This window comes from Mauremys mutica, chromosome 2, assembly GCF_020497125.1.
Source record: "Mauremys mutica isolate MM-2020 ecotype Southern chromosome 2, ASM2049712v1, whole genome shotgun sequence".
In the NCBI taxonomy this organism is placed as follows: Eukaryota; Metazoa; Chordata; order Testudines; family Geoemydidae; genus Mauremys; species Mauremys mutica.
In genome coordinates this window covers 119,734,134-119,759,081 of record NC_059073.1, presented here as the reverse complement: position 1 = coordinate 119,759,081, position 24,948 = coordinate 119,734,134, and the positions used below count along the sequence as shown (strand labels likewise).

Below are 24,948 nucleotides of genomic sequence, written 5' to 3'. Positions count from 1 at the left end.
CTTTGCCAGTCCCATTTCTTCCTCCCTATCAGCTCTGTCTCCTCTTCCGACTCAACTCCTTTCTCCCCACCTACTGGTTCTCAATTCCAATCTTCTTGCAGTCAGTCATAGTCTCCCCTCCCCACCTGGCTTCCAATCCCAGTTTCCCTCTTCCCTCCCCAGCCACAGTCCCACTCTCCTGCCCCCCACCCCAAGGCTCTTTGTCCCAAGCTAATGCCTGTTTCCCCTGTTTGGATGGAATCTTCCAGGAGTATAGCTGCTAAAAATCTGTGAAGTCTCTACTGAGTATGTGCAAACTGCAATTTTTTGAAGACTTACAACTTGGCCAAATGTATGTAGATTTTACGTGGACAGCAAAAGGCACATCCTTTACACATAGGCCATTGCCCAGCCATATTTCAAGTCCCTGCTGCACTACAGCTCCTGAAAGAAAAGGTTGACAGAATTTTTTTTTTAATATAGGCAAAACCAAGCTATTTTTCCCTAGCCTCATTCTTGGAAGTGGCTAAACCAATTTGGCTGAAATTTTCCAAAAATAATTCTGCATGAGGCAGACACTTGGCATGCAAAATTTCAGCCCAAATGGTTAAAGTTTGGCAAAGTTATAAGCCATTGAAAACAAGGTCTTCTAATGGGAAGAGTCAGGCAACCTTAATAATAGGTGATGCCATCAGCCCTGCTGATAATACATGATACAGCATACATGATGAGGTGATCTTCATGCGCACGCACACACACACACACCCTTTGGGATAGGCAGTATAGGTATGTGAACAATCATCTTGCAAATATCCACAGTAGCAGAGAATAAGAGATGTCAACTGCAAAATGGCTTTGAAGGTTTTTCTGTGATTTAGCAGTTGGCTCATAATGAAAACTCCGTAAATACTACTTTTCAATGATCATTTAGGACCAAGTTCTTGCAACCATGCTCACATCTGGCAGCATCTTTATTCAGTGAGTAAGGCCATTGAATCACTCATGCAGTAATACACTACTCAGCATGAGCACTGGTGGTAGAATTGGGAGCTTAAGGGTTATTGGCAAAACAGATCACAACAACACGAATACAATCCAATAGAGCTGTTCTGCAGTACAGTCTCATTTAAAATCAAGGAAAGCAGCTAGAAAAAGCCCATACAAAACAATTGGCAAGAAAAAGCTTTTGGATAATTAGCTGCTGTAAAAGTTTCATAGAAAATACATTCTTTTGGAGCTGGCTTTGAGGCCACCTGTATAGCAAAATCCATTGATCTAAGTTCTGCTGTGCTTATGTGTCTTGTTAACCATTGAAATCTTTTGCCTGCTGAAGCAAGGTTAGTTATCTTGCCTCAGAGCTGTCACTCAGAGGTTTAATACCCCTATCTCCCTCTGCGCAGTATAGATGGCATTATAGGGAAAACAGCCCAGATTGATGCCACTCAGACATTCTGGTGAGCTCAAGCTGTATCTGACGGTGTCTGACTAGAAGCTTGTAGTTGATCTGTTTAAAAGGCTAGGGAAGCAAACGCATTGCCCATGGATTACATGGGCTCCTTCTATCCAGCATTCCTACCACATAGTCAATAGTGGCATCCTCAGTTCAGCAGCAAGAAGAAACCCTGTCCAGGTAAACTGAAATAAAACTAAACAGCACTGGTGTGGTTTCTTTGAGAACCCAGAGCCAGGTTTTTGGGGGCAGACTAATTCATCTGCGAAAAGTCCTCACTCCATTTTGATAGTCCAAAAGATGCACCTGCTGACGTGGGCGAAACAGGATTCCTTTAGTTGTTTCAAATGGAAGATTATTCCTCTTGGAAGTCTGATCAGTGAATTTCCAAAGGGCAGCTCATTACAGATCCTTTGGGCTCCAAAAAACCTGAAGGTCTGGAATAGCCCTTCTCAGCAGATTGGTGGGCTGAGTGGGAGGAGAAAACTAAATCTGGCAGATCCTAGTGCCTTCCACGTACCACCCCAGTCGCTCCGGAGCCCTACTGTCTCCTTAATGCTCCCTAGACATTTGATGCCAATTAATCTATGCTACGAGGGCTTCTGTAGCCAGCAGTTGCCAATGGGGACCCATTAAAGAGGCAGCATGGCACTGGACTGGGACTCTTGAGACCTGAGCTCCATTCCTGGCTCTGCCACTGGCTGGCTGGGTGACCTCTAGCAAGTTACTTCAGCTCTCTGTGCCTCAGTTTCCCCATCCATAGAATGGGGATAATGATGGTGCCCACCTTTTGTAAAGCAGCTTGAGGGCTACTGGTGAAATGCGCTATATAAGAGCTAGGTATTATTACTATCAAACCATGTTTTCATGGTGCAGCAAGGCGCAGTATGGGATGTGTTTTCTAAAGTGCACTAATATGCTGTGCATTAATTGGTCCATGTAGACTCTGCTGCATAAAAGTTCCCTGGTGCATTTTAATATAATGCTGGAAACTAGGCCTGGATGAACCCATTGCTGGGCCCTAGGCAAATGTATACATCTGAGCCTCTCTGCTGGCCAGCTAAACTAGAGGCGCCCACAGTATGGAGTCATTTATATTAACTCTGTCCTGGCCAGCAGAGCTATGCTAGTGATCTATTAACCCAAGCACGTCTGGCTTCCTGCTGTAAGGATGTTAACCCTCTCCTAGCCAGGTCAGTCAGTGACTGGCACCTGCTGCACTCCCCACCATTCCTCTTCTAGCTGGCTCTTCCGTCTAGGCACTCACTGCAGCGCCCTGTACTTATAGCCAGTCCTGCGGGAAGAGCAGAGGGGCCACAGAGGCTGGGCAGGCCCCTGGTGGGGACTCCTGGTGGAGGACACAACCCCCCAAGCAGTGCTGGCCAGCCCTCTGTCATGATGGAGGGCTAACTGGGCCAAATTTGAGTGACTGGCATTGCAACCTGGCGCATGGCATTGCAGCACTGCTTAGGTCGGGTGCCCCCGAGGATTTGGGCCATAGGCACTTGCCTGGCCCCTCCTGCTAGAAGCTATGGGGAGGGACAGGAAGTATAAAAGGTGGAGCCTGTAACCCTGTTGAGTCTGAGCCAGGGAAGGAAACAGATCTCTCCAGGCCACTACAGATCCCTGGAGCTGAATCTGCACTGTGCCATGCCCCGCCCCTGGAGGAGACTGAGCCAGGAGAAGAGCTGCCAGGACTGCCCCTGGCCATATACCCTGAAGAGATGGGGGACAACCCCGAGCTGCAGGTACATTATGGTAGGAAAGTAGGAAGCAGCCCGGGAACACTAGACTATAGTTAGGTTGGGTTGTTGCCTGAATCCAGGTGGTGGAACCCTCTGCCACTGTTAGGGTCCTGGGCTGGGGCATGGTGGAGTAGGTTGGGCCTGGGCCCCTTACCCTTTGCTTCCAACTCCACCCTGGAGTGGCAGCCTCCTCTCCTTAGGCCAAGAGGCCTGTGTGTGTCTGTTGTCATCCAGAGCCAGGATGTCAGACTATCTGTTGTTTGCATCACTCTGCCGGAGGTCCTGAGCTGCAAGAACATTTGTTTGCTCTGCCCTGCCTAAGGGCTGGAGCCCTAATCCCTGATAGGGGGCGGTGCCCCAGAGATGTAGTGAGGCAGCGTGGCCTCCTACTGAACCGGAGGGGGAGGGACGGTCACTAACCCACTACACCTGCCCTTAAAGGGAAATCCTCCTTGAGAAGGAGGGAAAAGCAAGACTGCCCCAGGTTATGCTTCCTTTCCTAGTAATCTCCACAAGGCTGTTGCAAATGAGGTGCTTCTATTCAGTTCTGCTCTGAGCCAACTTCAGGGTTCTGCCGCCTATTCCTGCCTTCATTCTTGGGCAGATGCGAGCTGCATAAAACACCTTCCACGGGGTTGAGAAGAAGAAGGAGGGAGCAATGGGACTTAGCAGGAGGGGTTCAGCCACTTCTTGTGTGGGACTGGGGTTTGACTGTATAGGGAAGGGCCCCTTCCCTGCACAGGTCAGGCAGGCATGATCGAATCCTAATCTGGGCTTCTAGTGGATGAAGAAAATGGAAGTCAGCAGGTGGTTTTTGATAGAGCACTCAAAAGAAAAGAAGGTGCAACGTAACTGACTTGTCAGTTGCTAGTTTTGCGCCCTCCTACCCGCCGCCCAGTTTATTTTGTTTCTGGCGAGGAGTGGTGCATTGTATTGTTTGTTGTTTCATATTTAGTGGCAAATATTGCAATGATCTATATAGCGTTGCAGTACTGTGCACTCAGTTCCAAAGCTATTGAACATAGTGAATGGTCTGTGTTAATGAGCAGCATAAAATGCAAGCTACTGTATTGGAACGCTAAATATTGAATTGTTGACATTCAGGGACAACACCAGGAACTTTGTTTTGAAGGAAAGAAAGAATATTAGACACTAGTGATGAGTAAATAATGCTCAGCTTCTTGTGGGGTGGCAGTAGAATATTTACTTTGTCATGGAAAAGTGGGCCTCTCTGCCATCTCACTTTCATGCCATGCTGCATCTGTTATGTGGCTTTTATTAACTCAGCGAGACCCATAGTGCTGGTGCATACAGTTTAGAAAGATGTAACCATGGAGGGCTCAAACCCCAGGTGCAGCCGGGCAATGCTCAGCACACCTGGCAAGGGGCATGTAGGAGGCATAATGCCATTTTCTGCCTTCCCCTCTCTTCTATAATCCTGGGGGTTGTGGGAAGAGCAAGTCACTTTTGCTTTTCTCCAACCCTGTGGCTGGGTGGATGGCTGCTCCGGGTCTCTGGTGTAATTTAGGGATACTCTAAATTAGGACCAGCTGTCACAGCCCCAAAGGGCCATTCTGCAGCTAGAGATTGCCAGAGTATTTCAGCCCTCCAGCCATGCTCCCTTACCCCCTGGCAACACCCTGACAGTCCATCTACTGTGGGGTCAGAAAGGTGGCAGTGCACAGCCTAGGCCACGTGGGGGCAACACAGAGCAGGTGGGATAAACCCCAGCGTGCTGGCCTGAAGCATCTCAACTGCAGTTACGGGCAGGAGTGTATTTACCATGAAAAAAACCATGCGGTGGCACAGGGCCCCCAACAGCAGCAGGGCCCCCAAAATTCAGGACAAATATCTGACAACCTGCCCCCGAGTCCTGGCCAGCGTGCAGCAGGGATCAGGTAGGCAGGCTGCCTGCATGCCATGGCTGGTGGCCCCACGCCACTCCCAGAAATGGCCATCTCTGCACGCCCCTGGTGGGAGGGGAAGCGGCTCTGTGCGCTTCCTTCACCTCGGGCAGTACACGGAGACCCACTGCCCCACTCCCAACATGGGGCGTGCAGAGACGTGCCAGCTGCAGGGCTAAGCTAGCTCCCTGTCTGCTCTGTCTCCCTCCCTCCATGCCGCTTAGCTCACAGAAGTGGCCGACATGTCCCTGCAGCCCCTAGGGGTGGGTGTGTGTGTCTCCACGTGCTGCCACTGCCCCAAGCGCTGACTCCACAGCTCCCATTGGCCGGGAACTGCAGCCAATGGGAGCTGCGGGGGTGGAGCCTGTGGGCAGCGACATGCGGCGACCCCCTGCCCCACCCACCTAGGAACCGCTGCCAGAGTGGTGTGTGTGCCGTTTGCTTTGGGAGCTGCACCACCCGAGGTAAGCGCTGTCCTCCTGCCCCCCTTCCTGTACCCCAATCGCCTGCCCCAGCCCAGAGCCTGCACCTCGCACCCAGACTTCCTCCCACAGGCCTCACCCCCTCCCACTCCCCAACCCCCTGCCCCAGCCCAGAGCCTGCATCTTGCACCCAAACTTCCTCCCAGAGCCCACACTCCTTCCTGCAGTCCACCTCCCTGCCCCAATCAAGGGACCTCACTTTAGTTTCATTTAGTTCCCATCACTTATAATATAGGAGGAGGATGAAGAAAAAAAAGAATGAAAAACGGTGGAGGAAGATAAGCCAGAATGTTCTTTTTCTTGGCTGGGTCCCGGGGGGGGGGGGGAGCAAAAATGAAGCTGCGCACAGGGTGCCACTAATTCTAAATCTGCCACTGGTTATGGGAACTAGGATACAATCACAAAAACTACCAATCTCGAGGCTAATTGGCAGAAGACAGTCAGCTGGGTTCAGGAAGATCCCTTGTCCCTTCCCTTAGAAGGCATGTCTGCCCAGCAGCTAGGTGTGATTCCCAGCGTGGGTAGATAGACACGCACTGGCTCCCCTCAGGCCAGCGGCCAGAAGACAATCCTGCCCAACCCCGAGGGTATATATGAGTGGCTAGCCTGAGCTGCCTGTGCTGCCATAGCCACACTGCTATTTTTAGGGCGCTACCCAAATGGGCAATCACACCTCTCAGCCGCTGTGGAGACATACCCGGGGCCTATGTACATTCTAGTGCTCTGTGGCAGTTAAGGTTCTAGCTAAGATTAGTTGCATTATGGTAGTTTTGCACTTTCCTCCAAAATAGCCGGCAATGGCTGCACTCAGATGAATTACAGGACTAGATCCTGGCTGTCCCAGAATAACTGCATGCACTTGCATGCACCCCCCCGCCTCATCCCCAGAGTACTGAGTAATGGACAGAGTGGGAGCCAGGATATTTTTCTCATCATTTGCAAGATGCTCAGCTACTATAGGAATGATACTATAGAAACTTTCTTAGACAGTTAAAGGAACACTGGACTTTCGGGGGGGGGGGGGGGGGTATGGAAAATTGCATTTTGTGAGAGGGCTTGGAAATCAACTCCAGTCTAGCTGAAAGTTTACAGTACCCTTATGGTAAGTAACAGACCTTAAAAGAAAAATATAAAGGTTTTGTAATTCTTTTTTTTAACTTTTCCTTATTTGTATGATCCTCATGTGAAAATGCCTCTATGATATACTTTTCCATTTGCCAAACCTATTTTCCCTATGGTTGAGATAGAAATAATATTTACTTAGTGTTTTGTTATGACACTTTCAAATTATATCAGTATCATCTCAGAATACCAAGGCATTTTTTCCTTGTGCTCTAGCAATATTGATGAAATCAGCACAGCTTTGGGAATAGCGTTTATTAGTTAAAAGTTCTTCCTGAACTTGCGGATGGAGCGCAAGGTATTGTTTTTATGGTGCACAAATTGTGGCTGTTGCTTAATGGCAATTTTTTAAAAGAACTAGTTCCTTGGTCATGCACAATCCCCCACTCTAAACACTAATGTCATGATGTAACTTCAAATGTTTAGATTATGGGAGGCCTTTTCCACATCACATTATAACAGTTTCAGAGTTGGCTCAAATTATTGCTTTAAAGTGGCAAATAAACCCACCAAACTTGTTAAAACTAGGGGTGGTGGGGATTTTTCAGTCATGAATGAGACTTTGGTCTGGACGACACAGGTTTCTACTGCTCTGACTAGTTCAGATAGGGGTGTGTGATTTCATTTATTTAACTGAAACAATGTATCTGTGCAACTACAGCTGTGTGAAGGGTGGAGATTTGATTTTGTGAAGGATTTTAAGATTTGGCTTTGTTTCAAATAGGCACGAAACTCAAAAATTTCAAAGGAAAGTTCATCTCCCCATCCTAAAGAAAATCTGTTTCAGGTCACTTTGAATGTTACATCTTAATTTTTGCTTTTTTAAAATTTTGTTGTATAAACAACATCACATGAAAAACATTGATATTAAAATGGTTTCAAAATAAAAAATCAAATTGTTTTTTGTTCAGAAAATGTCAAAATAGCTCATGACTTAGGAGCCTCCATCCCTAAAAGTCTTTTTGAAAATCAAATCACTTTGCAAACTAGGACTGAGGCACTGTTAAAAATTCTCCCCTTTCTCTTTTCAAAGACAGTAAATAAATCTTAAACCAGTAGCCGGTGACTGTATAAAAGGTGCACATATATTGTACCTGATATTAACCCTTTCATACTAAGAGGGGCTTTCCTAAAGCATAATATTAAAAATCACCTGAACTTTGTTACTGAATACATTTTTCTACTCATTTAAGTCAGACTCATGGTTAAATTGAACCTCACATGAACATGGATCCACAGACTAGAGCAGGCTCTCCCTATGCTATAAGGCTGGTCACTTACCAAAGCTTTACTCTGACTTTACAGCTGTTAAAATGATCATGTTTATGTTTTAAATCAAAGGCTCTAAATCGCTCTTTTGGAGTAAAGGTGCCATCACTGGGGGAAAAAATGAAGCACCCACTGCTGTTGGTCTTACAGGGATGCTAAATGCTGCTGCTTTTTCCTCTATACCATCTGCAGACTCTTCTCTCTCCTTGCTATCACCATTGCAAGCTCTGGGACATGCTCTGCTGATTTCCCGCTTTAACAATTGTAACCTTCTCCCCTCTGGCAGCTCCCTCTCTCCTTAGGTCTGTCCAAAACACTGCTGTTAAGCTGATGTTTCTTTCCCTCATCCTGGCTATGTTTTTCCCTACCTCCTAGCATTTAGCACTGGTTTCCCTTCTTCTGTATTCAGTTCAAGCTTCTCATTTAACACATTCAGCAACTCTCTACCATGTCTACAGCCTGGACTCCATTTCTCTGACAGCCTGTACTGCTTTTCCTCACTGCTTTGTTTGGTTCATAGATTCGATTCTGGCCGTGTGATGTTATTCAGGCCTTCCCCAAAGTTCAGAAGTGTTGGGGTTTTGGGTTGGGCCCATTTCTTTTATTATTAGTGTAATTTGGGGGATGGCAGGAGGTGTATAGAATATATTCTCCATATAGCATCATATGTGTAAATTAGGCCAAATCCTGACCCGTATTCACGTCAAACCTATTAAAATCTATGGCCCAAGTTCTGGAATCATTATTCAATTTTTATTCAGTGAGTCCTTATGTTTAGCTGAGCAACTCTCTCTAGAGGACTGCTCTGTAGAGAATGGAGAGGCAATGGATCTAAGAGTTCAGGGTTCTTGGTTCTGCCTTAGACTCTAGTCAAGCCACTGTGCTTCACTTTATAGCTCTATAAATTGGGTATTGTCTCCCAGGGATGTTGTGTAGCTTAATGTTTGTGAAATGCTAAGTGTATATTTAGCTAAGAGGTGCATATTTTAGAAGCTGGGATGTTTGTGAGGTTTCATTAGAAGAATATTGGCCACTTAAAGTCCATGGAGTCTTTCTGCTGTCACTGTGATCTGTCCTGCAGATGTTCACTTCCTTGCTGGATAAATGCATTAGGTTCTCAGTTGATAAACCAGGGAGCAAAGCAGTGGCTGTAATAGTTATCCTGGCCCTGGGAAAACATTTTAAGTAAGGAAAGGGCTTTCTTCTTGGTATCAGAGAGGCGTTTCTTAAGCAGCCTTTAGCTTTCCCAGCCTTTTTTTTAACCCTTTAACAGATGCTATAAGTAGTGTACTATATTGCTGGGTTGTAGGAAAAATGACAGTTCAAGATATAAAACACAGGCTATGATCTCTATTCCATAATAAGACTGTCTTTATTTTAAGTTTCTATTATGTTCTAATTATTAAAAATGCACAGAAGAAAGCAGATTTATACTCAGTAGCAAAATGTGGCTATTTTGTATTAGATACTGTAGAATTTAGCAAGGAACATATGATCACTAAACATAATTTGCCGTAATGTATTTCCAGCATGCTATTAACTGCTAAACACACACCGAGGGCTCCTTGAGAGCCTTTGGACAGGTAAGAACAAATTTTCAAATGAGGTAATGTAAGTTGTGCTGGCAAAACATGTGTGAGCATGGTTGCATTAAAGCCCAGGTACTCTAAGTACACACCTACCCATTCCCCATATGAACGTGCCCACTTAGGCATGCAACGGGTACTTATCTTTCAGTCCTATACCCATCACTGTAAAGCATGAGGTGTATACATACACATTTTGAATGTGCAACTTATGTGTCTCTGTATGAAAATTTGTCCCATATAGTCTAACAAAAGAGCAAGCCATCTCTCCCCTACGTGGCCTTCTGTCATTGAGAGAATTCCTGCACTTACCCGTCCTAAAAAAATTACTTTTACCTGGGTACAAGTTCTGTGGGTGTGGGGAGGGGAGGGGAGGGATCAAGGGGAAAGAAGAGGCGCATGGGACTTCAGAGGTTAAGGCAAACCATCTTTCTCTCATTGATCAGACCATAACATGATGTCACCTATGAGCTGCACAGTAAAGCTATATTATTTAATAGATGTGAGGCTTGCACCTGCTTCCTCTCTTATCTCCCTTTAAAATGATGAAGTATCCTGCACATGCAGTTTGTTAGCATGGGCCGTGTCCTTTTACATACAGTAAATCTCTACAGCTGGGCAAGCAAAGGTTTTTACTGCAGATGCAGAATAATTTGAGACCCATCCGTCTCCCTCTCCCCCCACCCACACTCATTTTATAATGAATAAAATGCTGTGAAGTATTTCAGTAGGCATTCATAATACACCCAGGGAAACAAGGTGTGTTTTGGGGTTGGGGAGGAAATGTGTATTTAGGAGTAAAATTCAAATCCCCTAGAAAAATTTTAGTATGACTCAGGGTCAGTCCCGTACCTGTTTGGCAGCACTGTATCTCCTAGAGCTCCTAAGTCAGATCAACATCACGGAGAGCCACACCATTGCACAGAATGCATCAGGGAGTACTTCCCTTTCAGCTGAGTAGCAGTGGTGCAAAAAGAACAGTGAGACTGGAATCAACAGAAATGTCAGGAACAACTATGGGTAGGATCAGTCTTAGAAATGAGAAGCCTGTGGCCCCATTGTTCCTTATGCAGGAATAAGTTGTAAAGGAGAGGGGACGCTGAAATCAGGCTGTGGAGTTTCCATCTCACCCTTCTCTCAGTGGGGGTGGCTGTACCCTCCCCCTGGAAGAAGCTATGATTCCATCCTCTTACCCTTTGAATACCCAGAGATCTGTGCCAATCTTCCCTCTCCCAAAACTAAAGAGGCATCTGCCATGCCCAGCCCCACTGGCTCCTATTTGCTAATCAAGAATGCTGCTCCTGCAAAAACTGAGATACCAGAAGCTCACTTGATCACAGCTGCTTCTTGAACCATCCCTAAAGGTTCCACAGCACAGAGGGGATGTATTCATTTGCACTTGCTTCCTTTGTGGGCTTGGGAGGGGTAGAATCCAGAGACACCCAGCCTGCTGCCTGTCCACACCTTTGTATCCCTATTTGCCCACTTTCCAGGTTTGTGCAGCCTGAACTCCATAAAGGTGCTTGGAACACCTTCTGTCAGCACTGGCTGTCTGCTACACACACCTGGCACTAAGGAATAATAAGGCCCCCTACTAAGTGTGGGGAAGGAGAGAAGGTAGGTGTGGCAAGACAGAAGCCTTGGAACACAGGTGAAAGGTTATGACTAATGAACTGGGGGCTTGGTGCAGTGATCCCTGGGCAGAGATATGGTAGCCTAAGGACAAACGAGAGGGACGGTGTGCTAGCAGCGGACAGAGTGGGGTAAAGACAAAGCAAGAAGCCAGTGTCTGTGTGTATGGGAGGGCATAGCAGAGTGCTAATTGGGAGCAGCTTTGAGGTACCAAACCCTGATAAATCCTTTCAACAAAGTGAGCTGCTCTGTGAATTTGAAAACTTTAACACCACAAGATAAAGCAACCCGTTAAGCTACATAAACCATGTTTTACCATAAAAATGTATAATTTTTTTTGTTCAGTGAAATATCAAGCTCTAATTAAAACTAAAGAGTGTTTTGGAGAATGGAACCTTCTCCCTCCCAGTACTAATGCAAAGGGGTATACATTCATGTGAACTATAAGAGTAATATATCCTGAAGTTGCCTTTAACTAGTATTATCTTAATTTGGAACACTCATAACCCGATAAATGCATTCCCAACCCTCCCTGGTGTTTTCCATTACTTTGCTTCATTGACATGTACATTTATTCGGAGATAGGACAATGAGAGCTGAAAATATTTCTTCAATTTTTTTCCCTATAAACACTGATAAATGAAAGGCTGAAGAAGAAAAGTCTTGTTCACACAAATGGTTTCCTTTCAACCTCTAGGTCCAGCTCGCCATAGACATGTCGTAGGGCATCACAATTCAGGCTTGCAATTAGCTTTCGAACTCCAGCTTGTCTTGGAAAACATTTTTCTTCCCAGTTCAAAGTAGAATTCTTTGGAATTTCCCTGCAGTTATACAGCAAAATATCAATATTTTGACAGATTGACAGGGTGAGATTTCTCAGCCTCATACAGAATTTGAAACGTCCAGAAATGATCAATCTAGATTTTTTTCATACTGCTCCCATCTCCTGGCCATTGCAAAATTGTTCTTGCAATACATTTCCTAGGATTTTTTTCCAACTCAATTTAAAATTTTCCCCAAAATAATGGGGCTTCCCACACTTCCCTTGGGAGTCTATTTCTCAGTCAAATAGGTCTGACTGGGAGGAAGTTTTTCCAGCTATTCAATTTACATTTTCCCCCTTTTAAATTTAAACCCATAGTTTCTGTCAATCCCATAGGGTACTGGTGGCCCTTATTTTCAATGCATCAAATTCTCTGCTGGTACAAATGGGCAAAACTCCATTGAAGCCAAGGTGGCTATGCTGACATGCAACAGCAGAGAATTTGACCCATTATTCTGTGTTTCCATGAGTCCATGAAATCTCATTCAAAATTTCAGCTCAGTTATTTGGGTGAAACCTGCCCCCACTGAAATCAATGGAAGTCTTACCATTTACTTCAATGGGACCAGGATTTCACCTAGTGGCTCAAGGAATGTATATTCATTTTAGCATGCTAATCTGCACTATGCTGCCATAAAATAGTATTCAGCAGATTTTATCTAGTTATTCAGTTCTTCCCCTTTCCCCTCTGGTCCTGGGAGGGCCTGAGAAGATTAGTTGTAGTTTCCAATGCGAATACTGAAAGCAAATTCATGTATGTAGTTCAAACAATTCCTTATTCAGAAATATCCAGTAGGAGGAGTGGTGATGGGGAATTGAAACACTCTGCTAGCTCACACTGCGGTAATCAGAGAGCATCTTGTCATTGTCCACTTTTAAAGATCACTTCCTTTTGTCCATGAAAACAAGCTGAAATGTTCTTATGAATCCTGCTGTTAGCAGTTGCACTGTTCCATTATGTATGGCTCCTGATTGCTTATAGCATCAACAAACTGCACTCTGTACTGTTCTTAATTTTCAATTTTATGCTAAGGTTTAAGTCACATAGACAGCCACGTGTATTGGGTTTGTGTGTTTTTTAGCCAGTTTCACAGCCTTCTCCCTGTCCCTGTGTACAGAGGTTGATTAGTGGTACTGACTGACTGTGCTTAGGGGAATGCAGCCTGCTTAATGGAACCAATGGAGGATGTGAGCTAGGTATTTACAGAGGTGAAAGTAACTTACAGGACTTACCGGTACTGCTGGAGTCCTGAGGGGGCGTGGCCTCATCCGGAAGAGGCGTGGCCAGGATTTAAAGGGCTCTGGGCTGCCCGCAGCCCCAGGGAGCTCTGAGCCCTTTAAATCCCGGCCCCAGCCTGGCCGCCGGAGCCGCAGCAGGGATGTAAAGGGCTCTGGGCTGCCCGCAGCTGCGGGCAGCCCAGAGCCTTTTCAATCCTCGTTGTGGAAGCCGGTGCGGACCAGCACGGCATACTGGCTCTTGCCGGTAGACCATACCAGATCGGACCGGCTTACTTTCACCTCTGGGTATTTATAAAAACAAATACTGTTTTCTTTAGCAGCAAGGAAGAGGATTATGAACTGCTCACTTCTGGATTGTGAGGTTGTAGTGATGTGGGGCCTGATTCTCTCTTCTGTGTAAACATCTGAACAGAGTGAGTGCAAGGTGGCTTACTACCATGAGTGTAAGTAAAAGCAGAAGTCAGATTTGGTAACATTTTACACTGTGCACAGATGTAACTGACTACACTAGGTTCAAGGCAGGGGAGAATCAGGGTTGTGATGGGGATTTCTTGAGTAAGTCCCAAGCTAAGCACAAAAATACTTTGGAGCAGCTTTAATGCATGCACCCTGCAAAAAACCAAAGCACACTGTTTTGAAGAAAATATATGCAAACTGCTCTTAGCACATTCCTTCTCTTTTCTTTTCTTTTTTTTTTGTTCCTAAAGAAATGTGTAACCTGTCCTTCCATAACTGACTTGTCATCAAATACAAACTTACAGTGGCAGAACGGTGAATTACATGACTTAGATGCCAGTGCCAGCTAAAATGCCATTAGTTCAGAGTGTGTGGGGGAAATGTCCAATATGGAAAGCAATGGAGGCATTACATGCTCCTTTAGGTAGAAAGAACTGTTCATTATACATTGTCAGACATGGGCCGGATCCTCAGATGATGTAAATTGTCATAAGATTAAAGTTTAAAGTGCCTACATTTCATTGACTTTCAGTGGGACTTAGGCTTCTGAGTCAATTGGGTTCTTTTGAAAATATTACCCATAAGTCTAACTAAGTCAATGGAGCTACACCAGCTGAGGCTCTGGCCCTGTGTACTGACATTATAAACTTTCCTTCTTATGCAATGCTTGTTGTAGTCATGATCCTAGTATAAATGTCATTTGGAGATTTTTATTACCCTAAATTTGCCATTCCACATGCACTATATCTCTCTGATCAGGCCCTGACTATACAAAACAACTCTTCAAAGCACATTGAAATCAATGGAAAGAGGCCTATTGATTTAAATGGGCTTTATATCAGGTCTCTAGCTGGTATGTTCACTCTTGAGGTACTTACATGACCTTGTCCCCACTGCAACTGAATGTCTTGTGGCCATTAATGTATTTATCCTCACAACTGCCCTGCGAAGAAGGGGAGTGCTGTTATCCCCATTGTACAGATGGGGAACTGGGGCATGAGGTAGATGAAATGATTTGTCCAAGGACCACAAAGAGGCTGGGGCTAAATTGGGAATAGAATCCTGATCTTCTGTGTCCCAATCTACTGTCCTATGCACTGAATCAGCCTTCTCACCTCCATCTCCTTTAATTCAAGCTCAGAGTTTTGGAAAAGGATAAAGTGACTTGAAGGAGGATCTGAATATGGGCTGGTTCTAAATCATTTTAATAATGCAATTAATTGTGTGGCTAGTTGCTAGCTTTGAGACGTGTAAAGGCAATACCCCCAACTACAGGGGCTGCAACTGTCAAAGGCCTTTGCACAAATCATGCTCCTTTCCCTACTCAGGCCCATGGCTAAGCATCAATATATAGCCCTATGTGACGTGCCTAAGTCAATGGGCAGAGGCAGGAAAAACAGCCTGGTCTCCTGACTCCCAGCCCAGTGTTCTATCCACTGGACCACACTGCCTGTTATCTCAAACCTTATACATAAGTCAGTACTATAAAAATACAAGAGCTGTTATAGACATTTCTAAATTCTTATCCTCTTCAATACCCCTCTCTCCAAACAATAACTAATTTCAAGAGACCAAAGGGAACACCTCCAGTGCGAGATGGTCCAGTGATGGATAGAGATGCAAACTCCCCTCCACCCCCCGAAAACCAACTGATTTTAACTTTTTTGCAAATGAAGTCAAACTGCCCTAATTATATTTGCCTGGGAGTGAACTTAGTGATGAATGATTCTAAATAATGTGCTGAGCCATCAACAGACTGCAGCCATTTATCACCTTGAATACATAGAGGCAAATGGGATTATTATTTAAATAAACTACAACTACCCATGGTTTGTCCCCTGCGTGCTTGTGTGTAACCTGCAGCCTTTATCCATCCGAGGAAAGTTAATGACATAGGCAATCATTTCCCATTTTTAAATAAGTCCTAGGACATTATCTTAAAGGGGGAGCGGGTGGGAGGGGCAAAGTATCCACTTTATTAATCATGTTTCCTGGTAACTCCCTTTCTTTGGATGCACCTGACAACTCTCACTTCCTTGAAGGTGAGAGCAATCAGCAATAGTTTTTAGAATAAGAAGGGCTGCAAAACAATGGGTGGTGTGCCATGATTCCCTAATAATCAAGGCCATTTTCAAAACTGGTATAGCTCCTGTGGAAGATCCTGAGACAAATTCAGTCATGCCCTAAACTGTAGTGCATGTTACACACTGTCCAATACCCTTTAACACCTATTTTCTACCCAACTCAAATCCAGGATCTGATGCCAATCATTTTTACATTGGTCCAAGTGTGATCAGAATCAGATCCCTGATGTGCAAATATGCTATCCTTTATGCTATTGCTGAATTACACCAATTTTTCAAAGGAACCAGGGCCTCAATCCAGCTTCTAAATTTGAGTGCCCAATACTGAGTGCCAACAGCAGAACATGTGCATGCAAATAACACTTGCATCCAAAAATCTTTTATGCACACACAGTTCTACTGTTTACACACACACACCCCACATCACACTCAAATGTAAAGTGAGTTCTGGAAAATTTAGCCCTTACATCTGGGAGAAGCTGTGCCAGTGATGAGATTCTCTCTAAATGAAACAAAAGATTGGCCAACAACATAGGACATTCCAGTTTCTCAGACTTGAGGTCATTCTGCATCAGGCCCCTGCATTTCAGGATAGACTTATTTAGGGATGCTGTAGGAGCACAGTTATTTACTCCCATGTTCAACACAGTGATCCCCTCCATGCTCTGCAGTTTCAGCATCAGACCCATAGAGACAGATTTGAAAAAGGTGTTTAGATTCAGATAGATGCATAAAGGGATTTTCAAAAGCATCTATCGGAATCTTTAGGTGACTCTTTTAAAATCTTGCTCTGAATCAATGCAGGAGGGGGAATCCCTTTTTGGAACACCCTCCCTAAAAAGGGGGTCTTATTTATGGTTTTACCACAAATCTTGAGTAGTGGGCAATATGTGGTTGAGTAGTTGAGGGAGAGATTAGATTTGACACAAAGATGACAAATAAAAAAATAATAGAGTTGGGAATTACCCACATCACCAACATCTCCAAAGCCCCTTCCCAACTCCCAAAACCCTCTAGTAATGTGCACAGCGACAGACTGACCTCTTCCAACTGTTACTCCCCCTCCATCCATTACAAATCCTTGGAATAAGAAGCAGATGCTTGAATTACAGTACATAGATCAACAGGGATAGTTACTTTGTGCTAAATCCCATATGGGAGAAGGGAATGAACAGCCCATTATTTCCACACTCTTCTCTACCTGAACATTTTTGTGGTTGTCCTCAGTAGGCCAGGTCCATCGAGACGTACCAAGACATTCACAAGCTTTTGGTTCAGTGGGTTGGTGAATTCTACTATCACAGACATTTCCTTACCAACTACCTTCTGTCCAGGAACCTACAAAACAAGGGAAGGATGTAGATAATAATCAGAAAATTATAAAATCCTGGCATGCAAAGTCTCAATTGTTAGATGCACATTTAACAAAATGTGTGTTTATACAGATGGCTTTTTGTGAAAGAAACAATGTAAAATGAGTTATTAGTTTTTTGGGCTTGGTCATGCACAGAGAAGACGACCACTGCCCTCCCCCCACCCCTGCCCACAACATGTGGAACCATGTTTCTTTTCTTTGTGCTCACTGCTCTACAAATCAAAACTAGTTAAAATACCTAGATGCAGCTGGGGTGACTGGCCATTCACTGTATGGAAAGTAGCAATGCATTCTTTATTGCACCAAATTGCAATGGATACAATGACCAGGCAAATTTTTCGCTGGTTTAATTGTGGGTTTTCCCACTGTGAACTTTGCAGTATTCAGAGACTGAAGTAAGCTGAGGTGGAAAAAGAGAGAGAGAGAGAGCGAGAGCGCCAAGCTTCACCTCATTTCTGCACACAATCTGTCCGGGAAGATTTTATAAAATGTATGCTAGTGAGGATAACGGAACCACAGAAGGACCTGCTATACAATTAAAGTGGAGTAATGCATACAGGTCTATTAAAGCACTATTAGCCCTGTTCTACACTACGGGGTTAGGTCGAATTTAGCTGTGTTAGGTCAATTTTAATATGAATACGTCCACACAACCAACCTCATTCCGTTGACTTAAAGGGCTCTTAAAATCGACTTCTGTACTCCTCCCCGGTGAGGAGATTAGCGCTAAAATCGACCTTGCTGGGTTGAATTTGGGGTAGTGTGGACGCAAATCGATGGTATTGGCCTCTGGGAGCTATCCCAGAGTGCTCCGTTGTTACCGCTCTGGACAGCACTTTGAACTCTGATGCACTAGCCAGGTACACAGAAAAAGCCCTGGGAACTTTCGAATTTCATTTCCTGTTTGGTCAGCGTGATGAGCTCAGCAGCACTCAGCAGCACAGGTGACCATGCAGTCCCCCCAGAATCGTAGAGCATAGAATGTTTCTACGCTCCCCCCTATCATCTCCATCCCTGGTTATCACAGATTAGAAGGTGAGACAAATGCACTCGCGATGACATGTTTTCCAAGCTCATGCAGTCCACCCGCACTGATAGGGCACAGCTTAATGCATGGAGGCATTCAGTGGCAGAGGCCAGGAAAGAATTAGGTGCATGCGAAGAGCGGAGGTAGGACACGATGCTGAGGCTAATGGGGGAGCAAACAGACATGATGAAGCATCTGTTGGAGCTGCAGGAAATCCAACAAGAGCACAGACCCCTGCTGCATCCACTGTATAACCACCTACCCTCCTCCACATGTTCCATAGCCTCCTCACCCAGATGCCCAAGAACGCAGGAGGGAGAGGAGGCTCCAGGCCCCCAGCCACTCCACTTCAGAGGATGACCAAAGCAACAGAAGGCTGTCATTCAAACAGTTTGATTTTTAGTGTGGCTACAATAAGCAATGTGGCCTTGTCCTTCCCTCCTCCCCTACCCCACCTGGGCTACCATGTCCAAAATGTCAAAAGTGCCTAAAGTTGCAGGCAGGCACCTAGTAGGATTTCCAAAAGTGCCTATGTAGGTTGGGCACTGAACTCCCATTGAAATCAATGGGAGTTGGGAACCTAATTTATTTAAGTGCTTTTGATCACATGAGTTAACTCCATAAGAGTTGAGTTATTCTGGGTTTACACAGATGTAACTGAGAGCATAATTTCACCATAGCACACTAAGGATACGTCTACACTACCCGCCGGATCTGCGGGTAGTGATTGATCTATCAGGGATTGATTCATCGTGCCTAGTGTAGACATGGATAAAATGACTCCCGATAGCTCTGCTGTTGACTCCGGAACTCCACCACGACGAGAGGTGGAAGCGGAGTCGACAGGGGAGTGGTGGCCATCGATCCCACGCCATGAGGACGCGAAGTAAGTGATTCTAAGTCGATCTAAGATACGTTGACTTCAGCTACGCTATTCTCGTAGCTGAAGTTGTATATCTTAGATCGACTCCCCGCCCCCCCACCCATCCCCCAGTGTAGACCAGGCCTTATTATTGTGACCTGGCTTCAAGCTAAATTTGAAAGAAACCATTAATTGGTTAATTCCAATGATCGTTTAGCCAGACATAGAAAGATCAAGATGTATATATGAAGACATATGAGGAATAGGATTTTTCACCCTTTCCCCTTACTTAAGGATTACGTAGTCACCCAAGTCACATATCGAAGGCTCCCAAGAAAGTTCGGGAAGATGAGACTTGCATTTCTCACATTTCTAAAATTAAAATTGAGTAGAAACCCCTACCACTTCTCTCTTACATTCACTTGAAAGAAAAAAACAAAAAAGCAGGCCACCTTTGTACATCACAAAGCAGCAAATAGGGCACAAAACACAATTTTGTTTTTTTACCTTTTGCAGGTCACCTTAAGCTTTTATCGTTTATAGAATACATGGTTATTGAGCAAAAACCTATCACTTTCATTAATTATTCTTTCATCACAAGAGAGGAGGGTGGATAAGCTATTTTAGAGCTTAACCTGGGGATTTTGTGTAGGAGGTTCTGTCTGAATACCGAAGGTACAGGATTATACATTTTTAAATTTGGCTACTGAAGATGCTCTGTAAAACATCTTCAGATCCCCTGTCTGAAGAGAATACTGATAATCATTTACATTCTCTAATTAGACCATAGTGACACTTCTGTATTTCATGAGAGTTTTTCTGCAAACGTCTCAGTATTTTGAGTCTACAATATCTGTTCTACTTTCTCACCCTTTTTGTAGCTTGCCTGCTGTTTCACATGGATATAACTATGATTGTAGGACCTCAGAATTTTTGTATGTTTATTTTAAGAAATAGAGACTCTTAAACAATGCTGCCATTTGAGCTACCTCCATTACACTTCAGAGCTGACCCTCCCTTTGAGATGATATGGGGTAGTTCATAGCTATTGCTTCAGTCTGTCTGCAGGGTCAGGAAGATTATTCTGTATCTATTCACATTTGGAAGGATAGTTATATAAACCCATCTTGCCTGTGCCCCCACCATTTCCTAGTTTGCTGCTCCTCCTACCCAAGTAATAAGAGGGAAAGTCCTGCTCACCCCCTGCTGGAACATGTTCAGTGCAGATGGAGTCAGGAGAATTTAGCTGCCAAACTAACAACCAAGTCTATCTGAACATGTGCAAACTGAGATTTTTCAGAGGCTCATAACTTGGCCTTGTTGGGTGAATTTTCCTGGGGATGGCAAAAGGCCCATACCTGACATCAAGGTGATGTCCCTACCAAATGTCAAGTCTCTCCTCCAAAGCAGGGAGGTGCTAGACTTTAACAAAACAGTTGTAAGACTGTTTAACATGCGCAAAACATATTTTCTTCATTTTTGCTGAGCCTTTCAAAAAAAAAAACAACAACAAATAAATTCAGCCTCAGGCACACACCAACACGGAAAATTTCAGCCAAAATGAAAGTTATACGCAACTGAAAACAGGGTCTGAGTGGGATGCATGAGGCAACCGAACTAGACGTGATGCAATCAACTCTACTTATTTTTATATCTGACCCTGTTTTAAGCTGATAACAACATTAGCTTTTAAATTTTGTTTGAAAAAAGACCCCCCCAGGTTAGCCACCTAAGCGCTGGCCCAACCCGTAGATATACATAATAGAGTCAGTGTGACAGTGATGCAGAATGTATCCTGAACTCAGGATAGTTGCCAGTTTCCTTTGTTGCATTCCTGAAACTGACCTTGATGTGCAGCTTGGGGATTTGCAGTACAGAGGTCTTCTGCTTGGCCAGAATCTTTTTCGTTTCATTGAGACGTGCTGTGACGAAGAAATGCAAAGAGGCCTGTTCCAGCAGCTGACTCATGTACTCCCCCGATTTGATTAAGACCTCAGAAATTTTAGCTGATGGGAGAAAAAACAAACACACACAATAAAAGTGAAGCTTGAAAGCAGTATAGTTACCTATTATTACTTTCGGTCCTGCTGATGCCCTGCAGACACAGTACAGATTTGCCCCCCACTGAAGAGACTGTCAAAGGCACAAATGGGAATTAGGTGGTCAGACAAAAGCGGTGACCCCTCATTTTCTGCTAAAACTTTCATTGTGTGTTACCTCCCTTTCCCACATCTGTTCCTTTTGTCCTCACCTTGTGCAACACCTGTCACTTAAGATTGAGTTCTCTGGGATAGGGACTATCTTCTTTGTTACATGTCTGTCCAATGTCTGTCCAGTGCCCAGCATAATGGAGCCCTGATCCTCAGGGGCGGCTCTAGGTTTTTGGCCGCCCCAAGCAGTCATACCCGGGAGGCGCCCCCGAGCCGCGGGAGCAGCGGACCTCCCGCGGGCATGACTGCAGAGGGTCCACTGGTCGCGCGGCTCGGCTGGACCTCCCGCAGCTGCGGGCGGTTCGCAGGTCCGGCGGCTCCGGTTGAGCTGCCGCAGTCATGCCTGCGGGAGGTCCAGCCGAGCCGCGGGACCAGCGAACCGTCCGCAGTCATGCCTGCGGGAGGTCCACTGGAGCCGCCGGCCGAGCGTCCCCTCCGCAGTCATGCCTGCGGCAGGTCCGCTGCTCCCGGGGCTCCGGTGGACCTCCCGCAGGCATGACTGCGGCAGGTCCGCCGGCCCAGCCTGCCGCCCCCCCTGCTTGCCCCGCTGGGCTCTGGAGCCGGCCCTGCTGATCCTTGACTGGGGCTCAGAGGCACTACCATAATACAAACAAGATGTAATAAATAACTCCCATGGGCTTTTAATGGGAGAGTGAGGTGCTGAAATGCCCTTGACGAATCTCCCTCTAAATGTTTACTTCTCTACTTCGTTCCTGTGCCACTTCCACTTATTTTTGAGGGTACCCATGCAGGCAGAACAGCAACCAATTGGAGGTGTGAATGCGCACAGTGCTACTGGCAAGGTTTCCTGTTCCTCAGCGCAGGGCCCATTGCTGATGCCAGCTGTTGACCTACATCAACGCTACCTGCAGCAGGAATCTCTCAGCACTATCTCTCTCCCTTGAGAGCTTTCACTCTGGTCCTGGATGATAATTATTGAAAGGAACAACTCCCTGGGCTGGAATGTTAAGATGCAGGGAATCATTGATTTTAACGGTATTGAACAGCAACTTCCCGTCCAGCAAGGGTGTTAGGATTCAACAGGCAGAAGCTCACATAGATCACCTAGGCGATCAGTCACTATAGATCCTGATTCCTTGCCTGAGCAAACTCCAGTCTAGTTTTTCCAACATTAGTAAAAAGTATCAAGGTTTTCCACCCACTTATTATTCATTTGTATTATCGTAGCACCTAAGAGCCTCAGAGTCATGCTGGACTAGGCCCCCAGTGTGCTTGGCACTGTATAAACACCCATGACATTGAATTCAAACTGGATAAATCACATTCACCTCTTTCCACTCTTGTTCCACCTACATCAAAATGGGTCCCTAGAGTGGGCTTCAAGCTATTCCCAGGATGACCACCTGAACGAGATTCACCAGGCCAGCCTGGAATTTTTTTGATGTGGTCCCATCTCCTGTAAATGAATTTCCCATCATATCTCAAATATGTAATTATAATCAAGACTAGGTGTTTTTTATCTGTGCAAAAATATTTGTTGTACTATACGTGCAATTTATTTTACAATGGAAAAAAAAAGAGAAACATTTCAGATTAAATTTAATCACAGAGAAAAATGAAAAATGGAATCTCATTTCTGGTAAGATGCCAGTACAACTTACTGTGCCCGGGAAAGCCAAGGGAGACACAAAACTGAGCTGCTTTTCAAAAACACAGAGAAAGCTAAATATAACTGAGTGGAAGCAGTAGCACCTTTGAAGGCACTGGCAGGTTTAAGCTATTCAAATCCTCAAAGATGTTTCCAACCCCCACAGTTCCTTTAATCATTATTCTGAAAATCACGCACCCAGTTTCTGTTTGAAAACTTATTTTGCTCCTTTCAGCAGTGCAGTCTAGAAAGAATGCCTTTGACACATTTTGATCATATAGTGATATTCTATTACCTTCAAAATACACACACACACACACTTCTTGCTATGTCACTAAACCTACAAATTCTGCTCACATTCCTCAAAATACGTTAAGGCGATTCTGAGGGTTGCCAACATTGTGTTTAAAAAATAAGGGATTGTTTTCTTAGCACCCTCACCCCACCCGTTCTCCTGATATTATTAATTATTATTATTAATAATAATAGTAATAAGCAGCTGCACTCACCTACATTTGCCAGTGCTATTTCTTGCTGCTTTTTGCAACACTCAGCAACTCCCATCTTGTCATACAGTGATGAAAAAATAAGGTATGTCCCTTATAATAAGGGACTGTTGGCAACCCTAGTGATTTCCCCTGGTATGCTAGCTTATTCTAGATGGAGGCCCAGTCTATATTCACTCATCATCATCAGTCATTAGAGTTTGGAATTTATGAAAACATTCCATATACCATGCCAAAGCTTAGCAAAAATTATCATTCTGGCTATAAATGTATCCTAGTAAATTCACCTTAGTGCAGAGGATTCAAACAAGCACCACTGCATCATTTAAACTCTTTGTTAAGTGGAGTCAGGGTGACTTACATGGAACCTCAGCACAGGGCTGAATCTGACCTGTGCAATTTAGCTTGGAAAACAGAGGGAGTGCTGAGATATTTGCACATCTCTACCGAACATCTAAATTATGGCTAAATGCTTCTCTCAGTTATAGGGATGCAATGGGATTGCAAATGAGAGTTTAACCGAGAATTGAAATTGATTTACTTTAATGGCTAGCCACATATTTTTTATAAAGTTTGACAACTTTACAGGCGACATTTAATAATTGATTCAAAGCACTTAAAAATTGCTTGTTATAATAAAATCGGTTGGAACAACTCGATGCAGCAGAGAGAAAGTACATTAACAGTTACTGAGTACCCACAAATGAATCAGATGAGTTAGAAACAACCAACAAATAGCTATTGGCTCATCATATGAGACTGGAGCTAAAGTTTTGATTAGGGTCCATCTCTAATTTTTCATTAAGTGGACGATTATTTTATGGAGATTTACAAGCTCCAAATAGAAATGTACAGTTGTAGGGGAAAATCCTGCCCTAAGACGTGCAGAATGGATGAGAGGGAACTTTTTATCCCAGGCAAACAACAGGGCAGTATCTCTCCCTAACAGTCCAGAGAGGGCTAGAAAGGGGGTACCACCATCACAGCATGCCCCACAGGGTGCCTGGTATCTCAGATAGGGAGTGTGCCGTCAGCTGGCTAGCGCATATGCTGTGGTTAGCAGCACACACTAGCTAGGGATGTATGCTCTTCCTTTTTAGATTGCCAGAAATATGCACCTAACACTGTATTCCCATAGCCTGTCCTGAACCATCTTATGCTCTAACTGCACGATGGCTCCTGTGCCAGATGTGCACCCGGAGCCACTCTACTCCCTTCTCTTGTAGGGCTCTCTCAGACAAGGGAAAGATTTTGCTTTTATTTTGTCATTGTAACCGCCACCCGGAGAACCAGAGTTTTCCCTTTCCTTTCAGAGAAATCACAAGATGGTCAAAGATGTGAAAATGACAGTTTACAGCTTAACACCGGGGCCCATTCTCTCTCTTTCTCATTAAATAATAACAATCCTTATCACTTGTTTTAATAATTCAGCACTTTCATTCTGTAGAACTCAAAGTACTTTTTGAATGTGGATAAGCATTATCATCCCCATTTCACACATTGGGGATGGTCACAGGCAAATACACAGCAGACTGAGGAATAGAACCCAGGTTTTCTGACTCCCATTCCAGGGCCCTACCCAAGGTTA

The 24,948-nt window shown here is 44.7% G+C and overlaps 1 protein-coding gene across 2 annotated transcripts in view; it reads right to left on the bottom strand.

The window, feature by feature from the left end:
• Positions 1-9,325: 9,325 nt before the first annotated feature.
• The window catches only part of F13A1 (coagulation factor XIII A chain), an 86,931-nt gene continuing 71,308 nt past the window's right edge, over positions 9,326-24,948 (bottom strand). For both annotated transcript variants that reach the window (XM_045007774.1, XM_045007775.1), the window contains 3 exons: positions 20,881-21,041; positions 16,973-17,109; positions 9,326-11,990 (listed from right to left, as the gene is read on the bottom strand). In XM_045007774.1, the coding sequence (XP_044863709.1) occupies positions 11,837-11,990; positions 16,973-17,109; positions 20,881-21,041 (452 nt within the window). In that variant the 3' untranslated portion in view covers positions 9,326-11,836. The remainder of the gene's footprint in view (positions 11,991-16,972; positions 17,110-20,880; positions 21,042-24,948) is intronic.